At 35.2% G+C, this 21593-nt stretch overlaps 2 protein-coding genes across 2 annotated transcripts; one reads left to right on the top strand and one right to left on the bottom strand.

The window, feature by feature from the left end:
• LOC109831586 (adenylate kinase 1, chloroplastic-like) lies at positions 2785-8586 on the bottom strand (the record flags this gene model as incomplete). Its single annotated transcript, XM_020398935.1, has 4 exons — positions 2785-3208; positions 5507-5779; positions 6755-6895; positions 8224-8586. Coding segments are annotated over 4 exons (921 nt in total), but the record flags the coding sequence as incomplete, so codon positions are not given.
• Positions 18601-19898, top strand: LOC109831577. The gene is made up of 2 exons (XM_020398924.1): positions 18601-18609; positions 19362-19898. Exons 1-2 carry the CDS (start codon positions 18601-18603, stop codon positions 19896-19898), a joined length of 546 nt encoding a protein of 181 aa, XP_020254513.1.

The raw sequence follows: 21593 nt of genomic DNA, 5'->3' as shown, positions 1-21593 counted from the left end.
AGTAGGATCATATAAGTTAAGCCTATACATAAAATTTATTTTAACCAACACATATATGTAAATATTATAATTGGTATTGAGATCTAAGATACGTGTAAAATTCTCTTTTATTCAAATAGTATCTATTTAAATAATAATAGTATAATTAAACTTTGTGATCTGAAAAAAAGATCAAATATACAATACAATTAATTGCTTTAAAATAATATAATCTAATCTAATAAGAAGAAAATAGATAAAAATGTTGTAAAAATTGTTACAATTTTATAATTCATAAATTTTAAACAATCTAATCTAATAAGAAGAAAATAATAAAGGCATATACCTGTTGAAAGAGATGAAAGTGGTATAAAAATTATTATAATTTCTAATCTGAAAAAAATCAAACATACAATATAATTAATTACTTTAAAATAATCTAATCTAACCTTATAAAAAGAAAATAGATAAAAGTGTTATGAAAATTATTGCTATTTCTTAATATGGAAAAAATTAAATATACAATATAATTAATTTCTTTAAAAAAATCTAATGTAATCTAATAAGAATAAAATAACAAATGCACATACCTATAGAAGGAGATGAAAGTACTATGAAAATTGTTGTAATATCTTGGTTTATATATATTAGTACGTAATGTTACATGTGAGAGGATAACAATTATAAATAGAGTTTTATTTAAATAATAATAGTATAATTAAACTTTAAAACTAATTATATAGTACCGTGAACTACTTGAATTTTAGTCGGTGAGAGATCACCACGTTGTGTCCTCAGGTCGCAACTGTTTGTTTTAATTTTCATTTTTTATAATTTTGAGAATGACTTTTGTCTCTTTAACTTGTTTGGTGGATTTTGCAGATATCCTATCCATATTATGTACAATTGTAGGTCTGCGATGTTCCTGGGTTCGACCTTTGGGGCAAACATTATTTATCTCATTAATTTATTTGGTTTTTGCATATACGCCATTCGTCTTGTAAATATTTATAAATTTGGCATTTAATAATTTTATTCAGGTCTACATTTCAATTTAAACTATATCCTTATCTTCATAATATGTATATCCACTAAGAATTCATCATTTTATCAACTTACTCTTACTTAATGGATTAATATTTAAATTCTAAGGGTATTTTTATCTATCAAGAGATTTTTCTGAACTCGTGCTTTTAAAAGGAGTATGAATTTTAGTCGGAGAGAGATTGTCACGTTGTGTCCCCAGGTCGCAACTGTTTGTTTTAATTTTTTTTTATAATTTTGAGAATGACTTTTATCTCTTTAATTTGTTTGGTGGATTTTACAAATATCCCGTCCACATTATGTACATTTGTAGGTCTATGTTATTTCTGGGTTCGACATTTGGGGCAGACATTATTTTTCTCGTTAACTTATTTGGTTTTTGCATATACGTCCATCATCTTGTAGATATTTTTAAATTTAACATTTAATAATTTCATTCAGGTTTATATTTTAATTTAAACTATATCCTCATATTCATACTATGTATATCCAATAAGAATTCATCAATTTATCAACTTACTCTTACTTGATTGATTAATATTTGAATCCTAAGTGTCTATCGAAATATTTTCCCGAACTCGTGCTTTTAAAGGGAGTATGATATGATATGATATGGACATGCAACATCTTTTACTCTGGAACGTTAACACAGACACATAGCATTATTTCTAAACTTCTTTTTTAATCCTCAAATGGGGCCTATCTGCAAAACAAATGTTGGGTAATTTGTTTTGCAGCATGGATTAAACTTCACTAATCACTAGTCCAGTACGATTGTCATCTTATTATCAGTACCCCACGCTGCAAAGATAAACCATAATTAGCATTCTGAATTGAAATTGTAAACTGAGAGTTCTTTATCGACAGTTCATCATTTTTTTGTGCCCCATTTTTGAAATGAGCAATCACCATCTTCTTATCAGCGCACCCAATCCTGCAGAAATAATCCAAAAATTCACATTCTGAACTGAAATTGGAGGGACTGAGTTTTATTTATGGACAATTCGTCTAACAAACGATCTTACTTGAAAACGAGCAACTATAAAGAATACTCCAAGGAGACCATATCATTATCATCAATACAAAACTCCATAGATGCCAAAAAGTTACTTTGAAAATATGAAGACTCTTGACTGTATTGTATTACACGGTCAATGGCTAGGAGTAAGCACCAGCAAAGCTTAAAGAACAAACGTACATCAGGTTTCTATATCAAGGACCCAGGAAAGTTCTTATTACCCAATTTTTTTTTTTTTTTTTTGAGTTATAAAATATCGTAGATCTTAGAAACAAACTACATTCACTATTCAAATGAATCAGAAAAAAAGAAAGAAACGAGAAGAGAAAAGAGATAAATAAGTAGTAGATTTTCTCTATACATGTGTTCTTACCTAGTATCAGAATTCAGTGAGTATTACCCATCATTTTCCCCACGTATTGCTCAAGATTGTAAACTGCTACAAATAGTCAAGTCCATGAGGAAATAGATATTTATTCAATCTCAGAAACATTCTCCCTGCAAATTATGCTATTATCGACATTCAAATAGATCTTCATGAATAGGGAAATGGACAGCATATCATGCTATTAAAGTGTCAATGCATTTATATACATTAAGGAAACCACTGAATCGAGAAGTTTACCACGAGTATTAGTAGCATTCAACTAACTTCATCCGACATGTCAGGATCCTTTACCACTCCTGTTGAATATAGAAGAATACAACACTATATCTTCTAAAATTCAGCTTCGATGAACAAATTCAAAAGGGAAATAAACCAATCGATTAAGATTTGTTTTTTACCGAAAACTTGACTAATCGACCAAACTTACTACTTACATAAATATCACTCGAATCCTGTCTCAACAGTTGAAAGTGTAACTCTCCATACAACTAAAAGCTACAAAACACTCTCTCTCCTGCTGTTTAAAAGCACAAGTTGCAGGTATGTCTTAATTAAAGAATGATTTCAAAATGACCGCTAACCATGCATGTACAATTGCAAACATGCTAGAAGAGTATTTAACCTCTAACTGATGGTTATGCAGCAGCAGATTGTTTGTCATCATGGTCATCGAGGTTCAATGCTTGTAATAGTTTTGGCCAAGATTCTGGAATTCCTCCAGGAAGCTCAAACTCCAAAAGCTTCCCTTGCTTTCGGTAGGACTCTTCCACAGGCTCGCTCTGCACGAACAGAAGTACGAAAGAGTCAAAATTGAGAATGTTAGGAAAGACATGGAAGGTTAAAGAACGAGCTACGTGGCAACGTCGGACCCTGCGCCTAGAGCCTAGGTGGGGCATAGGCATTTTCCTTTTTTTATTTTTAATTAAAATATATCTTATTGAAAGGTGATTAAAATAAACATTATTGAAATTGCTGGGCATCACGGGGTGCAAGACTGAAGAAGCCTAGCACCTAGGCACTAGGCCTAGGATAATTTCTTTTTTCTTAAAGTGGTGATTAAGGTTTTGCTGAAGGTTGGAAGAGTCAGATGAGGTATTCATAGTTGGCAGAGGCGGCCAGAGGAGTTCAGAGGTAAGAGGATGTGGAGGCAGCAACAAGGAAATCACGACCAAGACCTAAGTGATCCAGTCCGTGTACGCAGTCTCCGCACCCCTAGGCACTCCCAAGACCCAGGCGGCCGGCCTAGGTACCGCCTAGGGCTAGGCAGGCTAAGCGAGAGCTTTTTAAAACATTGACATGCTCAAGTTCTTTGGGAAATGACATGCTAAAATCTGCTGAAACCAGAATTATAATTCTCAAAGTAACACTGATTTGCCAATCACAAGCACACAAGCACCCAAAAAATAAACAATAAATAACAGATCTCATAAGATTTTTTCCCCTTCAGTGAGCAGTAATGTCCATAAGATGTTGTTAATCATGTGTCCACTACTGATCAAACGTTGGAAGCTACCTACTGATCAAAGCACCACAGCATAAATAATCCAGCTAAGCATAAATTTCTCTACCCCTCTGCATACCCAAGAGGCTAACAGACGGAATCCCTGCATACCATCAATGGTGCATCACAGGGCTGGAATTAAATCAAATTGAATTTTACTGAAGTAGTCATATTTGAATTCATCATAATTGTTTGAATCTTGAATTTGAATCAAGTTCGAGTATTCTTAAATACTAACATATTTCTATTATATTTGATTGAATGTTTCAATACCTTGCAAGTAATTTACCTGAAAGAAATCTTCATTTGGTTAAAGAATATGATTCTTTTGATAGCACTTAAATTTGGTTGTGGGAATGTTGCTCTCTAATTATGACGTATAATCCGTAACTTAAATACTTAATGTAAAATGTTGTTCTCAAAAATTTTCATCAAAGATGTTGGGATGCAAGTCTCTTAAGTTAAGTGTAGAAAGTAGACTAGAAAATCTAAGTGGAGTTCAAACATAACATTTATGTGTGAAATAAGCCGACGACATAAAACATAAGGAGTTACTGCATATCTACCACAAATATTCCATAATCAAACAAATTGACTACATCAATGTTAATATTCAAATTGTTTTGACATACAATTACCAAAAATATATTATTCCTCTTAAATGACCTTCCAAATCAAATTTGAATATTACATCAGCTTCCACCCCTAATGAAGAAGCTATCACCCACATTAAGGTTGACATACTGGTTTTCCCATAAATTTTTTTTTGATTACAATACCATAAAAGATATAATCTGGTATGACAGATAATATAAAATATTCAATTATTGAGATTAAGATATCACACAGAGAATGACGCGTGAATTGTTAAATGCAGAAGCACACCCATACCATATAAGTGATACATATTGGATGCAAAGAATCCGACACTTGGTAATGTGCAAATGTGTGGCGCAAATGTATCCTGGCATTATGATGTATTCCATTACATACATACCATGACCTAAATATAGTAAATAAATCGTAAGGTTCAAAAATTCAATTTGATTTTCAGATGTATCAAACTCCATTGCACCTCCTTCTGAATTTCAAGACTAACATTATCCAGGACAAGTAGAGAGAAGTATGCACAAAAAAGTAAAGTTTTGGTAGTATATATAACTTTTCTCGAACCAGATAACGAACTGATTCTAGTCAGGCAACAAATCATCCAAAGAAATACTATTGCGAATTTTGAAACGCTCGTCGAAGCATAGAACTGGTTGAAAATGCATGATCTATGCAAACAATCGAGTCAATAGACAACATCATGTTACCCAATGTACCTAAATTTGATGTCAAGTCGAAGGGAATAAAATTTAGGAAAGGAAAGGAAGTGAAAGATTAGCAAATATAGTTTCTGCACGGACAGTTCTGAACAACACGGGCAAGGATGCTAAGAGAAGTAACCAGAGGCGGAGCATTCTATATAATAGTCGTAATTAAAACACACTGAGTGACATAGAAAGTAATGTAAACTGTACGCAATAAAAAATTTAAAGTAAAAGAAACCAAAATAGCAGAAGGTAGAGCATACCAGCTCATGGTATATACGCAAGCGCTCCTTTACCACCTCTTCAGTATCATCAGAGCGAGTAATAAGCTTTGATGAGCAGTGAGAGGGTGGTAGAAGCGGCGCCATAGATATATCAGGCTTCCCATTTTCACCTTTGATGTTGATATTAGCAATATTGAAATTTCCACCACATTGGCTGCAAATCCTCCTCCCGAGGCATTTCTCGAGTATTATATCCTCTCTGAGCTTCAGATTGATCACCAGGTCAATATCAGTCACTCCATCAAGTATTTCCTAAGTTTTCATCACAGAATAATGAGTGCAAAGAGTCACGGTGAACAGTTAGGAACTGTAATTGATATATTTATGCAAGTACAAGATAACTAGAAGAATGAACTTCATGCAAGTACAACATAACTAAATAAAAAATGTCAATGATGCAATAGTTTTATAAACAATCTGGAGGATTCAATCATATACAGAAGCGCTCAGAGGTGTATTTTAAATAAGACACTTTATTGCATTTTCCATTCTACTTCGACAAATAAGATAACATCCATGTATTGATGATCTTATAAGCATTTTCCTTTATAAAAACTCAAAATTATGAATATCTACTTGCAACCTATGTGATGGCTGTATTATTCCGCTGTCCACTATTTCTATGCTGTTCTTCTATTCTTAGTCTTCTAATACCATAGCAAAACTTAGCTCAAATGTTTAAAGATCAACATTCTTAGATCTAATATGCACATGAAACCTTAACATAAAAAGGGGAATCCAATGATGAAAAGTGAAAAAAATTGCTCCTAATTTTGAGAATGCAAAAAATTTCTAAACACTATTTTGTTGTCTCCTCACTCATGGCCATAGTCCAGGCTGAGTTCTATCACAACCCTCCTTGAACACAACAGCAAGGTTGGACCGACAACACACAGCAAATACCATATAAGACAGAAGTATTACACTTTACAGTACTTTCCTCATGTCAAGTGTTAAAAAATAATTACTAACATCAAACAGACATGGGAAAGAAGTAATGAATTCTCCTTTTTAAAAAATGTAAGATAGCTTGACAATATTGTGCGTGCACATGTGTGTGATTGTTTTTTTCCCACGTGGACAGAAGCAAAGAATAGGAAGGATTGCACAAGAAACCACAAGTGCAAGAGATCTCCTTCAAATGTTTCTAAAGTCGACTAAAAATTCAGACATATAGCAGAGCGTGACTAATGTTTTTCCTGTTCATTGTCTGTGTAGATTGCTTACCGCTTGTCTTACTGTTCTTGGAAAACCATCAAGAATGAATCCTGATTCTCCCTTTGCTCCTCCATCCTCAAGACGCTTGGACAGTAAATTTATAATAATTTCATCTGATACCAATTTTCCTTGATTGACTAATTCAGAAAGCTACAACAATAACAAAGAGTTCAGATCAATAAGAACATATCAATGTGATATATCAAAAGAAAGATCATAATCACTCAAGCTCGTCCTACTTGTATTCACTCAAGATCTATAATATATACTAAGACAATTGTCACTAGTTGCAGAAATATGACAAGTAGCGGATACTTACGCATCTAATTTCCATGTTCCCTTTTATTAAACATTCCTTTCTTTTTCTTATGCCTTCTCTATTATTCTCTTTGCTTTTTCAATCTAAAAATTAACCAGAAACATTTCCATCTTTCCCTAATATTAATAATCCATTTAGAACTTTTTTACATCTTCTCACTTTCCTATGCATTCTCTCTTTGATCCCTTGGAAATAGGATAGCTACTCTTTCACATTAATATAGACTTTCTCTCTTCCACAAAAAGGTAAAGCATATACATTATCTGATAGGAAGTGAAGTCATATATCCATTATCTCAAAAAATGTTTGATTTTGAAAAAAAATATTTTTTAATTAAAGGAAACCAGCCCTAATTTAGACCCTAATCACTTACCATCCTTAACTAATCAAATTTCAGGAAACCACCCCTATCTACCATTCCATTAACATATAACACTCATGCCCTTTTCTATCCAATTTTCCATCCAAAATTTTTTAAATTTGACGATTTTACCCATGCATAGGTTTGTTGAACTTTAGAAATCAACGTTAACTTGTGTTGAACTTTGTGCATCAAATTTGAAATATGGTATTAAAATTAAATTTTGTCAAACTTTTGGGTATCAGCTTTGGAGATTTTTTGGGCAAATAAGAACTGTAAGGTATCAAAGTGAAAAATGATATAGACTTCGGGGTATCTCTGGGCAAAGAAACAGTTTGGGGTATCAAAGACAAAATGGGAAATAAATTCAGATATTTAACTTTGATACCCAAAGTTATACAAAATTAAACTTATGTAAGTGTAAAACTGTCAAACTATAATTATTCGCATGAAAACTTGGATGAAGAAGTATATGGTTAGTTGTATGTCGAAGGAATGGTGTACAGGGGTGGGTTTCTGAAACCAAGGCAATTAAGGGTGGTAACATGAAGTAGAGCGTAAGTGAGGGGTGGTTCCCTAAAAATAGCCCTTTGGAAAATGACACCATGTTACCTCGACATCTTGTTGGTTCTATAAAAATTATTTTCAAAAATTAAAATATTTGAGTGTTTTATAATTGTAAAGCTCCTCCTACCTCAAACTCGAGCATATAAAATCCCAAGAACTCCACAACTTAAAATCATTTTCATCAATCAAGGACAAAATTCTTCTCAATCACGAGCCGAACGAATCTCGTACCTGCTTCGAGAGGGGACCGGACGAATTAAGCTCGTCGCGGACGAGATCGCCAGTAGCAATATGAGGAACGCCGAGGAGACTCGAGAGCCTGCTCGCATAAGTCCCCTTTCCAACGCCTGGACACCCCAAGAACACCCACTGCACGTTCCTCTGCCTAGGCGTCGCCGCTGCAGGAGACGCCGCCTTGCGAGCGACGGTCGCCGGAAACCGAGGATCCTTAGGAGAAGAAGCGACGAGAAGCTCATCGTCCCGATATCGATAGCGGCGGCTCTGAGGAGCCGGTGGAGGGCCCGCCAATCGAAGAGTGGAAGAGGCGGCCGGGGTTCCTAGAAGTTTCGATTGCGGTGGTTTTAGAGAGAGAGAGAGGATAAATTATGAAGAGAGAGAAAATTAGGGCTTGATCTGTGTTTTTTTTTTCTTTTTCTTTTCCTTTTGTGGGAGAGAGGAGAGAGACGGAGGGAGGGCAAAGAGCATGTTGGAAGGGAAAAAGCGGTGGTTCTTGGGGCGGCAGGTGAAAGCGACCGCAAAAGGGGAGATTCCGGGGAATCAAACGGGGTGAAATGTGTAAATTATTATTTTTTTTAAAGAGGGGGTTATTTATTGGGACGTTTGGGGCCCATTGGGATAATTGTCTCACTTGGATAGTATTATACACATAAATAATGATAGAGACACACCTCCAACCGAACTTCCAACCACACTCCCTCTCTCTATATAGTGGTAGTGGGCCCTACATGATATTTTAAAAAAAAATATCATACAGGGCCCACTATCACTATAGAGAGAGAGAGAGGGAGTGTGGTTGGAGGTGTGGTCGGAGGTGTGCCTCTAGTGGGACTCTATACACATGTGATAATTTGATGGGATAAAGTGAGATAAAATGTGGGTAACAAGTCACTTTAATTGAGACAATTGAGAATAATGTGACAATTTGAGTGTGACAATTAAATGATGACATCTTTAAAATATGACATTTATGTATTTATTAAGTTCTTATTATTAATTAACTTGCATGAACAAACTATTATTATTATATTAAGAATAATTTTTAAAGTAATAATAAATTTATTATTATTATCAATAATATAATATATTGTAAATATATGATATAAATATTTATGTATCAATTTAATCCTTATTAATACTATAATTAACATATATTAGTGATCAATTATTATTTGAAAAAGAACAACCTTGATTGAGATATAAAAGTCATACTATTACAAAAAAAATGCTTGATTGTCAAAAAAAAAAGTCTTAATAATAACAAATTAAGTTAAACGACCACCAACTAAAAACTAAACCCCTTGCGACATGCGTGTCCCGTCATGCTAAATATTATTTGCCATATATTCTCTCCGCTCTGCTGCAATTGTTCGGTGTGTTTGTTGAGTCTGTAAATCGTCATCCTCATCGGAATCTGCATTAAGTAGTGCAACATTGCGTGGTGCCTCAGAAGGAATATCAAAAACTTCAAAGTCATCGTTTGAGTTCTCTCTCTAACTTCCGAAAGTTATGCACGCCGATACAAGCCCAAACCATATATTTTTGTGTCTCATATGAAAATCCATGAAGTTGACTCTTGGAAATAGTGAACCTTGTCTTGAAAACACCAAATATACGCTCAACACAATTTCGGAGAGATGCATGTCGATGGTTGAATAACTCATGTGGATTACGTGGCCGCTGACGGTTGTTGGCTGCGCCGAACTCCTTTAGGTGGTACCTCATACCCCTATACGGAGCCAAGAACTGCAGCCTATTGGGATAACTACAATCCGCCAGACTTTTTCCTGTAGTAATATATTGTTGGAATTATAATAAAAAAAACTTTAAAAAGCAAACATTAAATTTAACAAATTGACATAAAGATTATTACCATCTGGGATTGGAAGTCTATATTCACTTCTTCTACTCATTGTATCCTTCAAGACCCGTGAATCATTGGCAGATTCCTCCCATCCCGCCAGGACATAAATAAATCTGAAATCAAATGTGCATGTCGCAAGGACATTTTAGGAATGGGGTTTGATCCATGTCATACACCATACAAGGAATATGGGTCCCATCAATTGTACTGATACAACCCTATTCATTCAATTAATTTCCCATTAATTTTTATGAGATATAAATCAAATAATTTTATAATAAAGAATAAAGAGTGATATAATGCATTTGAAATTAAAATACCTTGAAATATGGGCAAAAACGAGAGTCTGAAGTGACATTTTGTGGTGGGTCAATAGAAGGTGAAGCCATCAGAGAAGGGGCTAATGTTACAAGAGCTTTGAGTGCTTTGTTGAAGCACACACTTACAGCAAATCGGGATCGATCAAACCGCTCAGTAGTAATGCAATATCATTGATTTTGTGTAACAGTGAGAAGAAAAATAGCAATCATCTCTTCAGCACTAATATAACGTGTATATTGTAAATGGTGTTAGACCCTAGAGGGGGGTGAATAGGGTCAATTCTAATCTAATTCCAATTTTAAGCCAATTTAAAAACTTTCTTGATTAATAAAATCTTGCAAAACATATATGAGTGAGTTATGAGCAAGAATGTAAAATACAAGCACAAAATAAATATACACAAAGCAAACTCAAACACAATAATATGATCACGGAGTTCGGACCTTCCGTCCTACGTCTCTGCTCCCGACTCCCGAGGAGAATATACTATCACGATACACCTGGTTTGGAAGCGGAAACTTCTCTACACGCTCGATTTTCTAGTTTACCGAAAACTCTACAAGTCACTCACAATGTACATACACAAACTACAACCTCAAGTGTTGGTCCTCACGTATCGCCTCTCTCAAGTGCTCGGCTTTACTACCTCTCACTAGGCTTTACTACTGACGCCACTTCTCTTGGTATCGACTACGTCCTAACCATACACTCTTCTCGGTGTAAATGTATATTACAAAGTGATTCTCACAAATAAAGCTCAAGTACAATGATTTGTTCTCTACCAATGAATGAGAATACTATGAAGCTCACTCTCACTAAATCACTCACCACTACCCAACAATATATTGTATGAAAAATATTAAAAGCTCAATTGAGGTGTGAGTGATAAATGAGAACAATAAAATTCTAACCCAAATAGAACTAGCTAAGATATGAATATAAAAATCAAATAATAAATAAGCTAGATAAAAGAGTTGGAAATATTCTCTATAAACACAAGGAGCTGTAGATAAGATGATGAGGATGGATTTCTTAGTTGAAATCAAAAGCTTCCTCCTTGTGAAAAACTCATCTTTTGAAACGAAACTTGAAACAAGGCTAAAACACCTCTTAAACACTTGTAAAACTTGTTAAAACAATTTTCTTAGTTAATTGGGAACTTGAATGCAATGAGGTATTTATAGAAACCTAAAACATCAGTAAAAACCCAAGTAAAAAGACCAAAAACCTATTAGAAAATAAAACAGGGAAACCAGCCATTACTGTGCAACGACTATCTTGACAGTCGACCGCAGAGTCATGGCCGGTCGACCGCGAAAGGCTGAAAAACACAATTGGGTCTCTAGACAACTTGCGTTCGACCGCCGCGATCACTCCGTTTGACCGCGGACAGCTAAAAAACCAGAGTTGGTCTCTGGATAATGTGCGGTCGACCGCAGCGACACACGCGGTCGACCGAAAACTGATATATGAAAACAACATGTTTAAAACTGGACTTTGAGCACACGTAAAAAAATAATAAATGTTATCCAAAAATTGTAAAACTTTGAAAAAACTTTATAAACATAAGAATAGACATGTTTGAAAAGGAATTTTTGGAATTATATTTTTTATTTGTACAAAGTCATCGTTTTTGCAAAGTGTACATAATACGTGTTTTACATGAAACTTAAAAATGAATTTTGACAAGTAGAAATATGTTAAAACTTTATAAAATATTTTTATACATATTATAAAGCATGAAAGTAATATAAACAAGAGCAATAAACCAATAAACTCATTTTGTAAGAGAAATAAAAAATGTGTGTGTATATATATTGAGCTTGAAATATATTCACACACTATACGTTACAAAATTACTAATATACCTAAGTGATTGCGAACACGGCTTAATCTTGAATCTTTAATTCTTTGATATGAACCTGTAACAAGCTACAATCACTAGGAAACAAGTTAGCTATAAATTGTTTTTAAAATCATCAAAACAAGAGAAGAATGTAGGCTCAAAAACCAGAGTCCTAACAATGGTTGTGACCTCATAATACCATACACAGTTTCATGAAGCAATCTGGATACATATGAAATATCCGACGAAAATCATGAGGACTGTTCTCTATCTTGGATTTCAAATATTAAAGACCAATATCTGTAGTGCCATGTCGGAGGCCGGAATATGCACACAACTGTATAGTTGACTTTTCCTCTGATATTAGTTGTGAGACCTTTGCAAGTAGCTACGCTATTTGTGCAGCCACAGTGATTATGTAGATAAGGAGATAATCAGCACTATCCTCTTGAAACAACAAAATAGGTACATCTATATATTCCATCTTATTATATGCATGAAAATAAAACTTATCAGATGTAAAATATCAATACTACAATATTAGATTCCAAACAAGATAAATTAAAAAGCCTATGGACACTTAAAAATATATCTAGTTCCATTAATTTCTATTTGGTAAAAGACAATAAAATGAAATTTAATTGGTCAGAAACATCACCAAATTGAGATTGAAATCTGTCAAGTTTCGGTTTTAATTTCAAACCAACAATCACAAAACACCATCAAATTGAGCAATATCATATTACCAAACTGATTAGGCCCTCTATCATGTTGATAACAAAAACTACAAAATGATCACAAAAGATAAATTTTGTACATAAAACGGAAATTTTTATATGACTAAAACCACCTTCACTTAATTGCATCCTTGTTCTTTTTTCTCCCTATCTACAATAACAAAACCAAGAGTAACACAATTACCAGATCTTGAACATAAACCACCCCCCAAAATCCACTCATAACAAGCATCATAGACACATCATCTACATATAATTAGCACCATACACTCATAATAAGCATCATAGACACCTATTTCCAATTTAAACCACATAGTCATCAAACACATAATATATATATAATAAGGAACCATATCCTCAAAATACATATATAAAAGCATGTCATGTGCTCAAAATACAATTTCAAAAGTGTAGTCATCAAACTACAGGTTAGTCTCTAAATCATGATAATGTATAACCATCAAGCATAGTCATCGTCCTCCTCATACTCAACTGGATAATTTCCAATGAGCCTCCACATCATGAACTTTCACCCTTGGCTTCCATCTATCTTCACAAAGAAATCATTCAGGTCTTGGGAAATATTTTCATCGAGGACAGTCAACTGTTGTGCATCAGTAAACCCATGAATGAAAGCCAACCCCGGCCCTCAACCAATGGTTGGTTTTGGCATCGTAAAATTCTCACATCTAAGACTAACTCTTGCAAAGCTTTACTCGTATTTGTAATCCCATTTGCAATGTCTTGTGCCTGTTGAGACCATGAAGAGGGTATTGGTGTGAGTACGTGCCCTCCAGATGTTTTGACTAGTGCTAGAGTTCAATGACATGAATTCAGTCACAAGACCAACACTTGGAGTGCTAGGAGGTGGTGGAGTATATATAGGAGTTTGAGTAGGATGGTAGGTAGAATCGTCAACATCAACAGATTCTAGGTCAATATCACCAACATACCTACCCTCACCTAATGCATTATGTAACGGGGCTCTCTCCACGCCCTCGACTCCTAATCCTCCAACAAATCTACCAGTTGCAGAGTTGTTACCCGCTACTATGCGCAAATCATCCAAATTCTCAAATAACTTGTCCTTAAACATTAGCGTGCTGGGATGAGCCTATAAAAACATATATCCGTTTAAATATCACAATAGCGCCTAAATATACTAGATGCTTATTTTTTAAAATTAACAAACTAACCTGCTTATAATTATCCACACCTCATCAGAACAAGTTATTCTCTAGGTTGTCGGGTCCCAACCAAATCCTGAATTATTTTCCATAAGTAACTCAATAGGTTCAATCTTCCTTTTCCAACTCCTAATATTGTTCTTAACATGTTCAAACTTGAAGCTTTTCCCAAACTTGGCATTTAGATATGGCAGGTCATTTTGATTGATGGTAACTTTCTTAAAGTTACCATTATCCATTTTGTTGTTATTTTTTACCACGTCCACCAAGAACTTCAGTAACTCTCTACTCTCTTCTTCACTCCACATCACGTAGTCTTTCCTTGCTTTTTTTTTTTTTTTGCCCTCTCACCATCTTGAGAAAATTCTCCAAAGTTTTTAGTTTCTAAATTGATATTCATCCTATAACACAAAGTTCACAATCACAACGCATCTTAATTAAACCATTAATAAAGATCGATTTATCTATTATTTAATATACTAGTCATATTCAAGAAAGAAGCTTGCTGGACCATTTTAAATATAGCAACTATAAACAAGGATCACATGTAGCATACTAAGCTTGCTGGACCATTTTAAATATAGCAACTATAAACAAGGATCACATGTAGCATACTAAGCTTGCTGGACCATTTTAAATATAGCAACTATAAACAAGGATCACATGTAGCATACTAAGCTTGCTGGCTTGAATTTACAATGCAAGAACCAAGCCCATCTCAGTCTGAGGCCCTGACCATGAATCAAAGTACTAGGCAGCTAAGGAGCATTCTTTTTATCAATCAGCACTTTATAGAGTGAGATAATTAATGGATATTTAGAAGGACGAAGGTGAAGAATATGAAGCTATGCAAGCTCGGCCCTTAAGCCCAAAGCCTAGCGGGGTTACAATTGTGACCATGGAAAGTTGTGTCCTCCCGCAGGTTTGGTTCAGTGTTCGAACACCACAGTCGCTAATTACTAAACTGCTTCTATTTACAAAACACATTATTTTACAAAAGTAACCTATAAAAATAACATGCAATCTGCTATAGTCTTCATCAAGATTCATGAAATTAAAGAATAATAAACTAAAATCCATAAAACTTAGCAAGTTAGTTTGATTAACAATTTTGGTTTAACAAGGAAAGAGATATCAAAGATGTACCATTTAATCTCAAATCGACAAACCCTAGACAGCGAGCGGTAGGAGGAGGAATGATGAAGGCCAAGCTTGAAGGAAATACAAACTCTAATCCTAAATCGAGGAACGGAGGTGACCCACATCTAAGGCAGAGAGGGAAATGATGTTGTACACAATAGAATCGAAGGACATGAACAAGATAGGAGAGCAAATCAACAACCAAACACAAGCATCACACAGCAAGACACCAAGTTTTACATGGTTCGACAATGTGCCTATGTCCACGGGGCAAGGAGGAGAAAGATTTCACTAATAGAGAGAGAGTACAAATAGAATTTACAATCACTCAATAATCTCACAAAATAACTCTCAAATCCCTCACAAATTCTCCCTTTCTAAGTGCTCAAACAATACTCAAATCTCAGCTCTTAATCTCTCTCCTAACCCTAGAAAACGTCATGTTCCTATTTATATCAAATATGAATAAAAACAGGTCAGGAAAACAAATCTAGGCCCAAACCGCATCACGGTCGACCGGACATGATATTTCGGTCGACCGACCAGAATGTCAAAATACCACCCTGTAACCCAACACATCTTCGGTCGACCGCACAGACATGGTCGGTTGACCGGCCAGAACATGGTTCTAAGATCCTGTTCCGTGCACGAATTCGGTAGACCGAACTAAGCCGTTCGGTCGACCGATCTGCACCCAATTTGAGTTGTTGTGTTTTTTCTATTCTTCTTCGCTGTTTCTACAAATCTCCACCTCTGTGAAGTTTTTCTCAAAAAACTAAGCCGACCTCAATACCAACATCTCACTTGTTATGTCCAGTATGAAGTGGAGTCAATCCACAACAATGGACTCAATCCACAACAAGTCAGGAACCCAAATGAGAACTCTGATAAGGATCTCCTTCGTGTCGGTATCAACTCATTGAATTGACTGCATCAAACTGACTGCCTACGTATCCTTTTGCCCAAGGAATCAAGCCTCATGTAGTTCATCCAAATAGCCTCCAAAGACCCTCAACAATGAAGAATGTTCAACAACTCTAAAAATGACCAAATTTCACCCCAGTGATAACTTTGGTCAACATATTCGTCGTATTGTCCTTTGTGTGGATCTTCTCTAATATAATGTCTCCATCATCCAAGACATCTCACACAAAATGGAATATTGTCCTTTGTGTGGATCTTCTCTAATATAATGTCTCCATCATCCAAGACATCTCACACAAAATGGAACCTGACATCAATGTGCTTTGCTCTAATATAATGTCTCCATCATCCAAGACATCTCACACAAAATGGAACCTGACATCAATGTGCTTTGTTTGGGCATGATACATCTGGTTCTTTACTAAATAGATAGTTGACATGCTATCATATTTTATCCTAATGGTATCATGTGCAATCACCAAGTCATCCAATAATCCCTACAACCACAAAACTTTATTCACAGCTTCAGTCAACGCCATATACTCTGCCTCCATAGTGGAAAGAGCCACTGTAGACTGAAGTACATCTCCAACATACCGGTGCTCCTGCTAGTGTAAACACATATCCAGTAGTAGACCGCTACTTGTCAAGATCCCCAGTATAATCCGAATCCACATATCCAACACAATCCTGCCCATTTCTCCCATTCTTCTCAAATACCAAACCAACATCCACGGTACCTTTGATATACTATAAGATCTACTTCACGGCCTCCTAATGACCCTTCCCGAGGTCATGCATATACATAGACACCATGATCACGGTCTTTGACAAATCTGACCTTGTACACACCATAGCATACATCAAGCTACCCATAATACTGGCATATGGAACTTTAGACATGTATTCACGATCCTCAACTAAAACATATGACATCTTAGCTGATAGCTTAAAGTGGGAAGCTAATGGAGTACTCACCATTTTGGCATTGCCATCAAAACTAAATTTTTTTAGCATCTGCTGCAAGTAGCTCCTCTGAGTCAAATTCAACCTCCCCTTCACCCTGTCTCTCTCAATTTCCATACCCAATATCTTTTTTTCTTCTCCAAGGTCCTTCATCTCAAATTCAGATGCCAACTCCTTTTTCAACTTCATAATAGCGGAAGTTTTCCTGGAAGTAATGAGCATATCGTCAACATATAATAACAAATAAATATACTCATCATTCTGTTGCTTGTGCATGTACACACACAGGTCATATGGGCTCCCCATGTACCCTTGACCAATCATGAAACTGTCGAATCTCTTGTATCATTGTCACGGTTATTGCTTCAATCCATAAAGAATTTTCTTCAGTTTACATACTAAATCTTCCTTGCCTACAGCTCTAAAACCCATCGGTTGTGACATATAGATCTCCTCTTCTAAATCTCCATGTAGAAAGCTTGTTTTCATATCCATCTGGACCAAATCTAAATCTAGTTGTGCCACCAATACCAATAATATTCTTATTGATGAATGCTTCACAACAGGTGAGAATACCTTATTGTAACCAATACCCTTAAGTTGGGCATACCCTTTAGCAATTAATCTGGCTTTGTATCGAATATCCCCATTAGAAGATCATTTTTTCTTTGCATACATCCACTTGCATCCAATTGCTTTCTTACCATTTGGTAATTTTACAAGTTTCCAAGTGTCATTCTTTTGAAGAGAATGCATCTCCACCTCAATAATTTTCCTTCACCTGATTGAATCAGAGCTTGACTCTACTTTCTTATATGTAGAAGGAACAAAATCATCAATGACATCCACTGACAAAGCATATGCACTCATCACATCATCATATCTAGTTGGCCAACGAATGATTCTTCTTGGTCTATTAGTTGTAATGAACTCCTGAACATGACCTTATTCCTGAGTCCTAATATCCACTGTATCCTCTACATGCCCATTGCTGGCCTTTTTATTTTGATGATATTTTAACAAATAATTTATAACTAATATTGTTTGTCTAGTATTTGTGTTTTCTTATTTATTCTAGGCAAATAATGAGTTGGAGGATGGATGGACTAGAGCTTTCACTATCATATCCAATGGAGATTGGCAGAATATCAGAGTGAAGCAATGCAATTCAAGTCAAAAATTCAAGTTCAAGCTTCATCTAAGTTTACCAAGTCGAGCCATATTGAAGATCAAGATAGCTTGGGTATATTTAGCTTAGCTTTTATATTATGTGTGTTCAATACTTTAAGCTCAATAAAAAAAGAGGGAGAGGGAAGACGGGGAGAAGAGGATGATGAGGAGACTAGGGTTAGGGTTTGTAATGAAGGAGATGAAAAAATAAAAAAAATGGCGAGGGTAAAATGGTCATCTCGCGTATTTTTTAGTTAAAAATTGGATTAAATGTGACAATGCAAATATGTTAGCAAGTAAAGATATTTACATAAAAAGAGTGGTAAGTATCAATTTGGGTAAAAGTAAAGACAATTTTGATGTAAAAATCCTAAATTTATTAATAGACAAATTAAAAGATATAAATAAAAATGTTTTTCCTTCTTCCTATAGAATTATTGTTGTCCACTTTTTTTGTTATTTTTTCTTGAAATGAAGGTTATCCAAGTTGTTTGATGTTGTTACTTAATCTGTTTTTGTTTTGTTTTTTATGTATTTGTCACTTAATATCGAGTGAAGGTAATTTTATCATTTTAAGCGCACTATTTTTAAGAAACAAGTAGGGGCTCCGCTGAACCGAAACTTCCGGTTTCGTAGAACAGGGCCCCCCACTTGGGGGTCCCCTAATTCCAAATCATGCAAATATTATACCAGAGGCGCCCCTAATTTCCAATTTGCGCAAAAAAGTCTCCTGCGGGCGGACTCAGCGGAGAACCTAGGGCGAGCGGCAGAAATTTAGGGGACTCAAAATCCCCTAAATTTAGGGGAATGCAGTGAGATATTAGGTAATAGGTATATATCCCCAATTTTAATTTGGTTGTTTTGTTGAATTTGATTATGGTTAACCTTTATCAAATTGATTTTTCAAATTTGGTTGTTTTGTTGATTGTTTCCTATTTTATTATTTTTTGTTCAAGATTGGAAATAATGCCATCTAGAAAGTACAAATCTGGAAGTTTGAAGAGGAAACAAAAAAGGAGGAGGAACAATTGACTCGATCACAGCGAGGTGCTCTTGACAGGTTCTTTGTCAGAGAACATCCAACTATTTCAACTAAAGATTTAGTTGATGAAGATGATAACAATGATAATAAGGAATTGATTGAAGATGAGGGACTTGATGAAAATCACGGTGATGATCCAAGTCCTAATGAGAATGATGGCAATGCAAATGTTGATGATATGAATCACAATGAGAATGGTGACACCGAATCTGATGAAGAAGGGCTTAATGAGAATTTGGATGCAGTTCTTAATGACTTAATTGAGGAACCAAGTGAGCAAGTTCTAGGGAACCTTTATGATCCTAGAGTTTGGGGTAGTCTGGATGATAAATGGAGAGATCTGTTAGCTGTAAAAGGTCCTGTAAGATACCTGTCGATAAAAAAAGGTCCTAAAGATAGATTGAATAAACGCTTTACTTCAGGATTATACACTCGACACATACATAATAGAGAGACATCTGATAGGATGTGACTTGTATACTACAAGGAGATTGATAAAGCATTTTGTTTTTATTGTAAGTTGTTTAAGAAAAAGCCTATGATAACTCAGCTAGCAAATGAAGGTTGTAATGATTGGTCACATGTGGGGTGTGCGGCTTAATGAACATGAAGTTAGTAAGGCGCATATTCATAACATGGCTACTTGGATTGAGTTGCAGCTTAGATTGGAAAAGGGTCAGACAATTGACAAATCTTTCCAAGATCATATCATGAAAGAGAAGGAGCATTAGAGAAAACGGTTACGAAGGTTGATTTCAATTATGAAATATCTTACTAAATATAATTTGGCTTTTCGGTGAAAAAATCAGAGGATTGATAAAGAAAACAATAGAAATTTTATGGGATTATTCAGATGGTGGCACAGTATGATAAAGTGATGGAGGAACATCTTCATCGCATTCAGAATAAGCAGATCCGTTATCATTATCTAAGTAATGTTATCCAAAATGAGTTGATACTCATCGTTATCATTATCTAAGTAATGTTATCCAAAATGAGTTGATACTCATGATATCTTCTGAAATCCGAGGTGCAATCATATCTCGGGTTAGAGAATTGATACTCATGATATCTTCTGAAATCCGAGGTGCAATCATATCTCGGGTTAGAGAAGCTAAATACTTTTTTGTTATACTTGATTGTACTCCTGATATTAGTCACCAAGAACAGATGACTCTGATTTTGAGATGTGTGGATGTCACTGCTAGTCCAGTTAAAGTGGATGAGTATTTCATACAATTTTTGAATGTGGATGACACAAGTGGCCTTAGACTTTTTGAGGAGTTACAGATAGCTCTAACGGGTCTTGGTCTTGATATTGATAATGTTCGAGGACAAGGATATGATAATGGATTTTTGAATAGGAAAGGGCATAAGCAAGGTGTACAGAGTAGACTTCAGGATATTAATCCAAAAGCATTTTACACTCGATGTGCTTGTCATAGCCTTAACTTATCCCTTTGTGATATAGCAAACTGTAACATCAAAGCTCAGGATTTCTTTGGAGTAGTAAAACGAATTTATTCCTTGTTCGCAAATTCTACAAAACGTTGAAAGATTTTGATGGATAATCTTATAGGAGTTACTCTCAAGCCATTATCGACCACACGTTGGGAAAGTCGTCTCTCAAGCCATTATCGACCACACGTTGGGAAAGTCGTGTTGAAAGTGTTAAGGCAATTCAATCACAACCTCTACAGATCAGACAAGCTTTACTTTGAAAGTGTTAAGGCAATTCAATCACAACCTCTACAGATCAGACAAGCTTTACTTCAATTAGCAGAAAATAACAAAGACACAAAAATAAGAAGTGAAGATAAATCTTTAGCAAAGTACGAGTTTGGGGATTTTGTGTTTTTATTAGGCATGACTATTTGGTATAAGATATTGGTGACTGTTAATAAGGTTAGTAAGCATTTGCAAGAGAAAGACATTCCAATTGATGTTGCTATAGAATTAGTAAATGGCATGATTATTTCTTTCAGAAAGTATAGAGAAACTGGGTTTACAGAGGCCATGATTACTGCCAAAACACTTGCTGCTGATTTGGGAGTTGATCTAGTATTTCCTGAGAAGCGACAAATCTTTAGAAAAAGACATTTTGTTGAGGTTGGAGCTCAGTCATCAGAGTTAACTCAGTAGTCGGGTGAGGAAAATTTTAGAGTTT

This window comes from Asparagus officinalis, chromosome 1 (genome assembly GCF_001876935.1).
Source record: "Asparagus officinalis chromosome 1, Aspof.V1, whole genome shotgun sequence".
Classification (NCBI taxonomy): domain Eukaryota; kingdom Viridiplantae; phylum Streptophyta; class Magnoliopsida; order Asparagales; family Asparagaceae; genus Asparagus; species Asparagus officinalis.
This window is presented reverse-complemented; position numbering and strand designations above follow the sequence as displayed.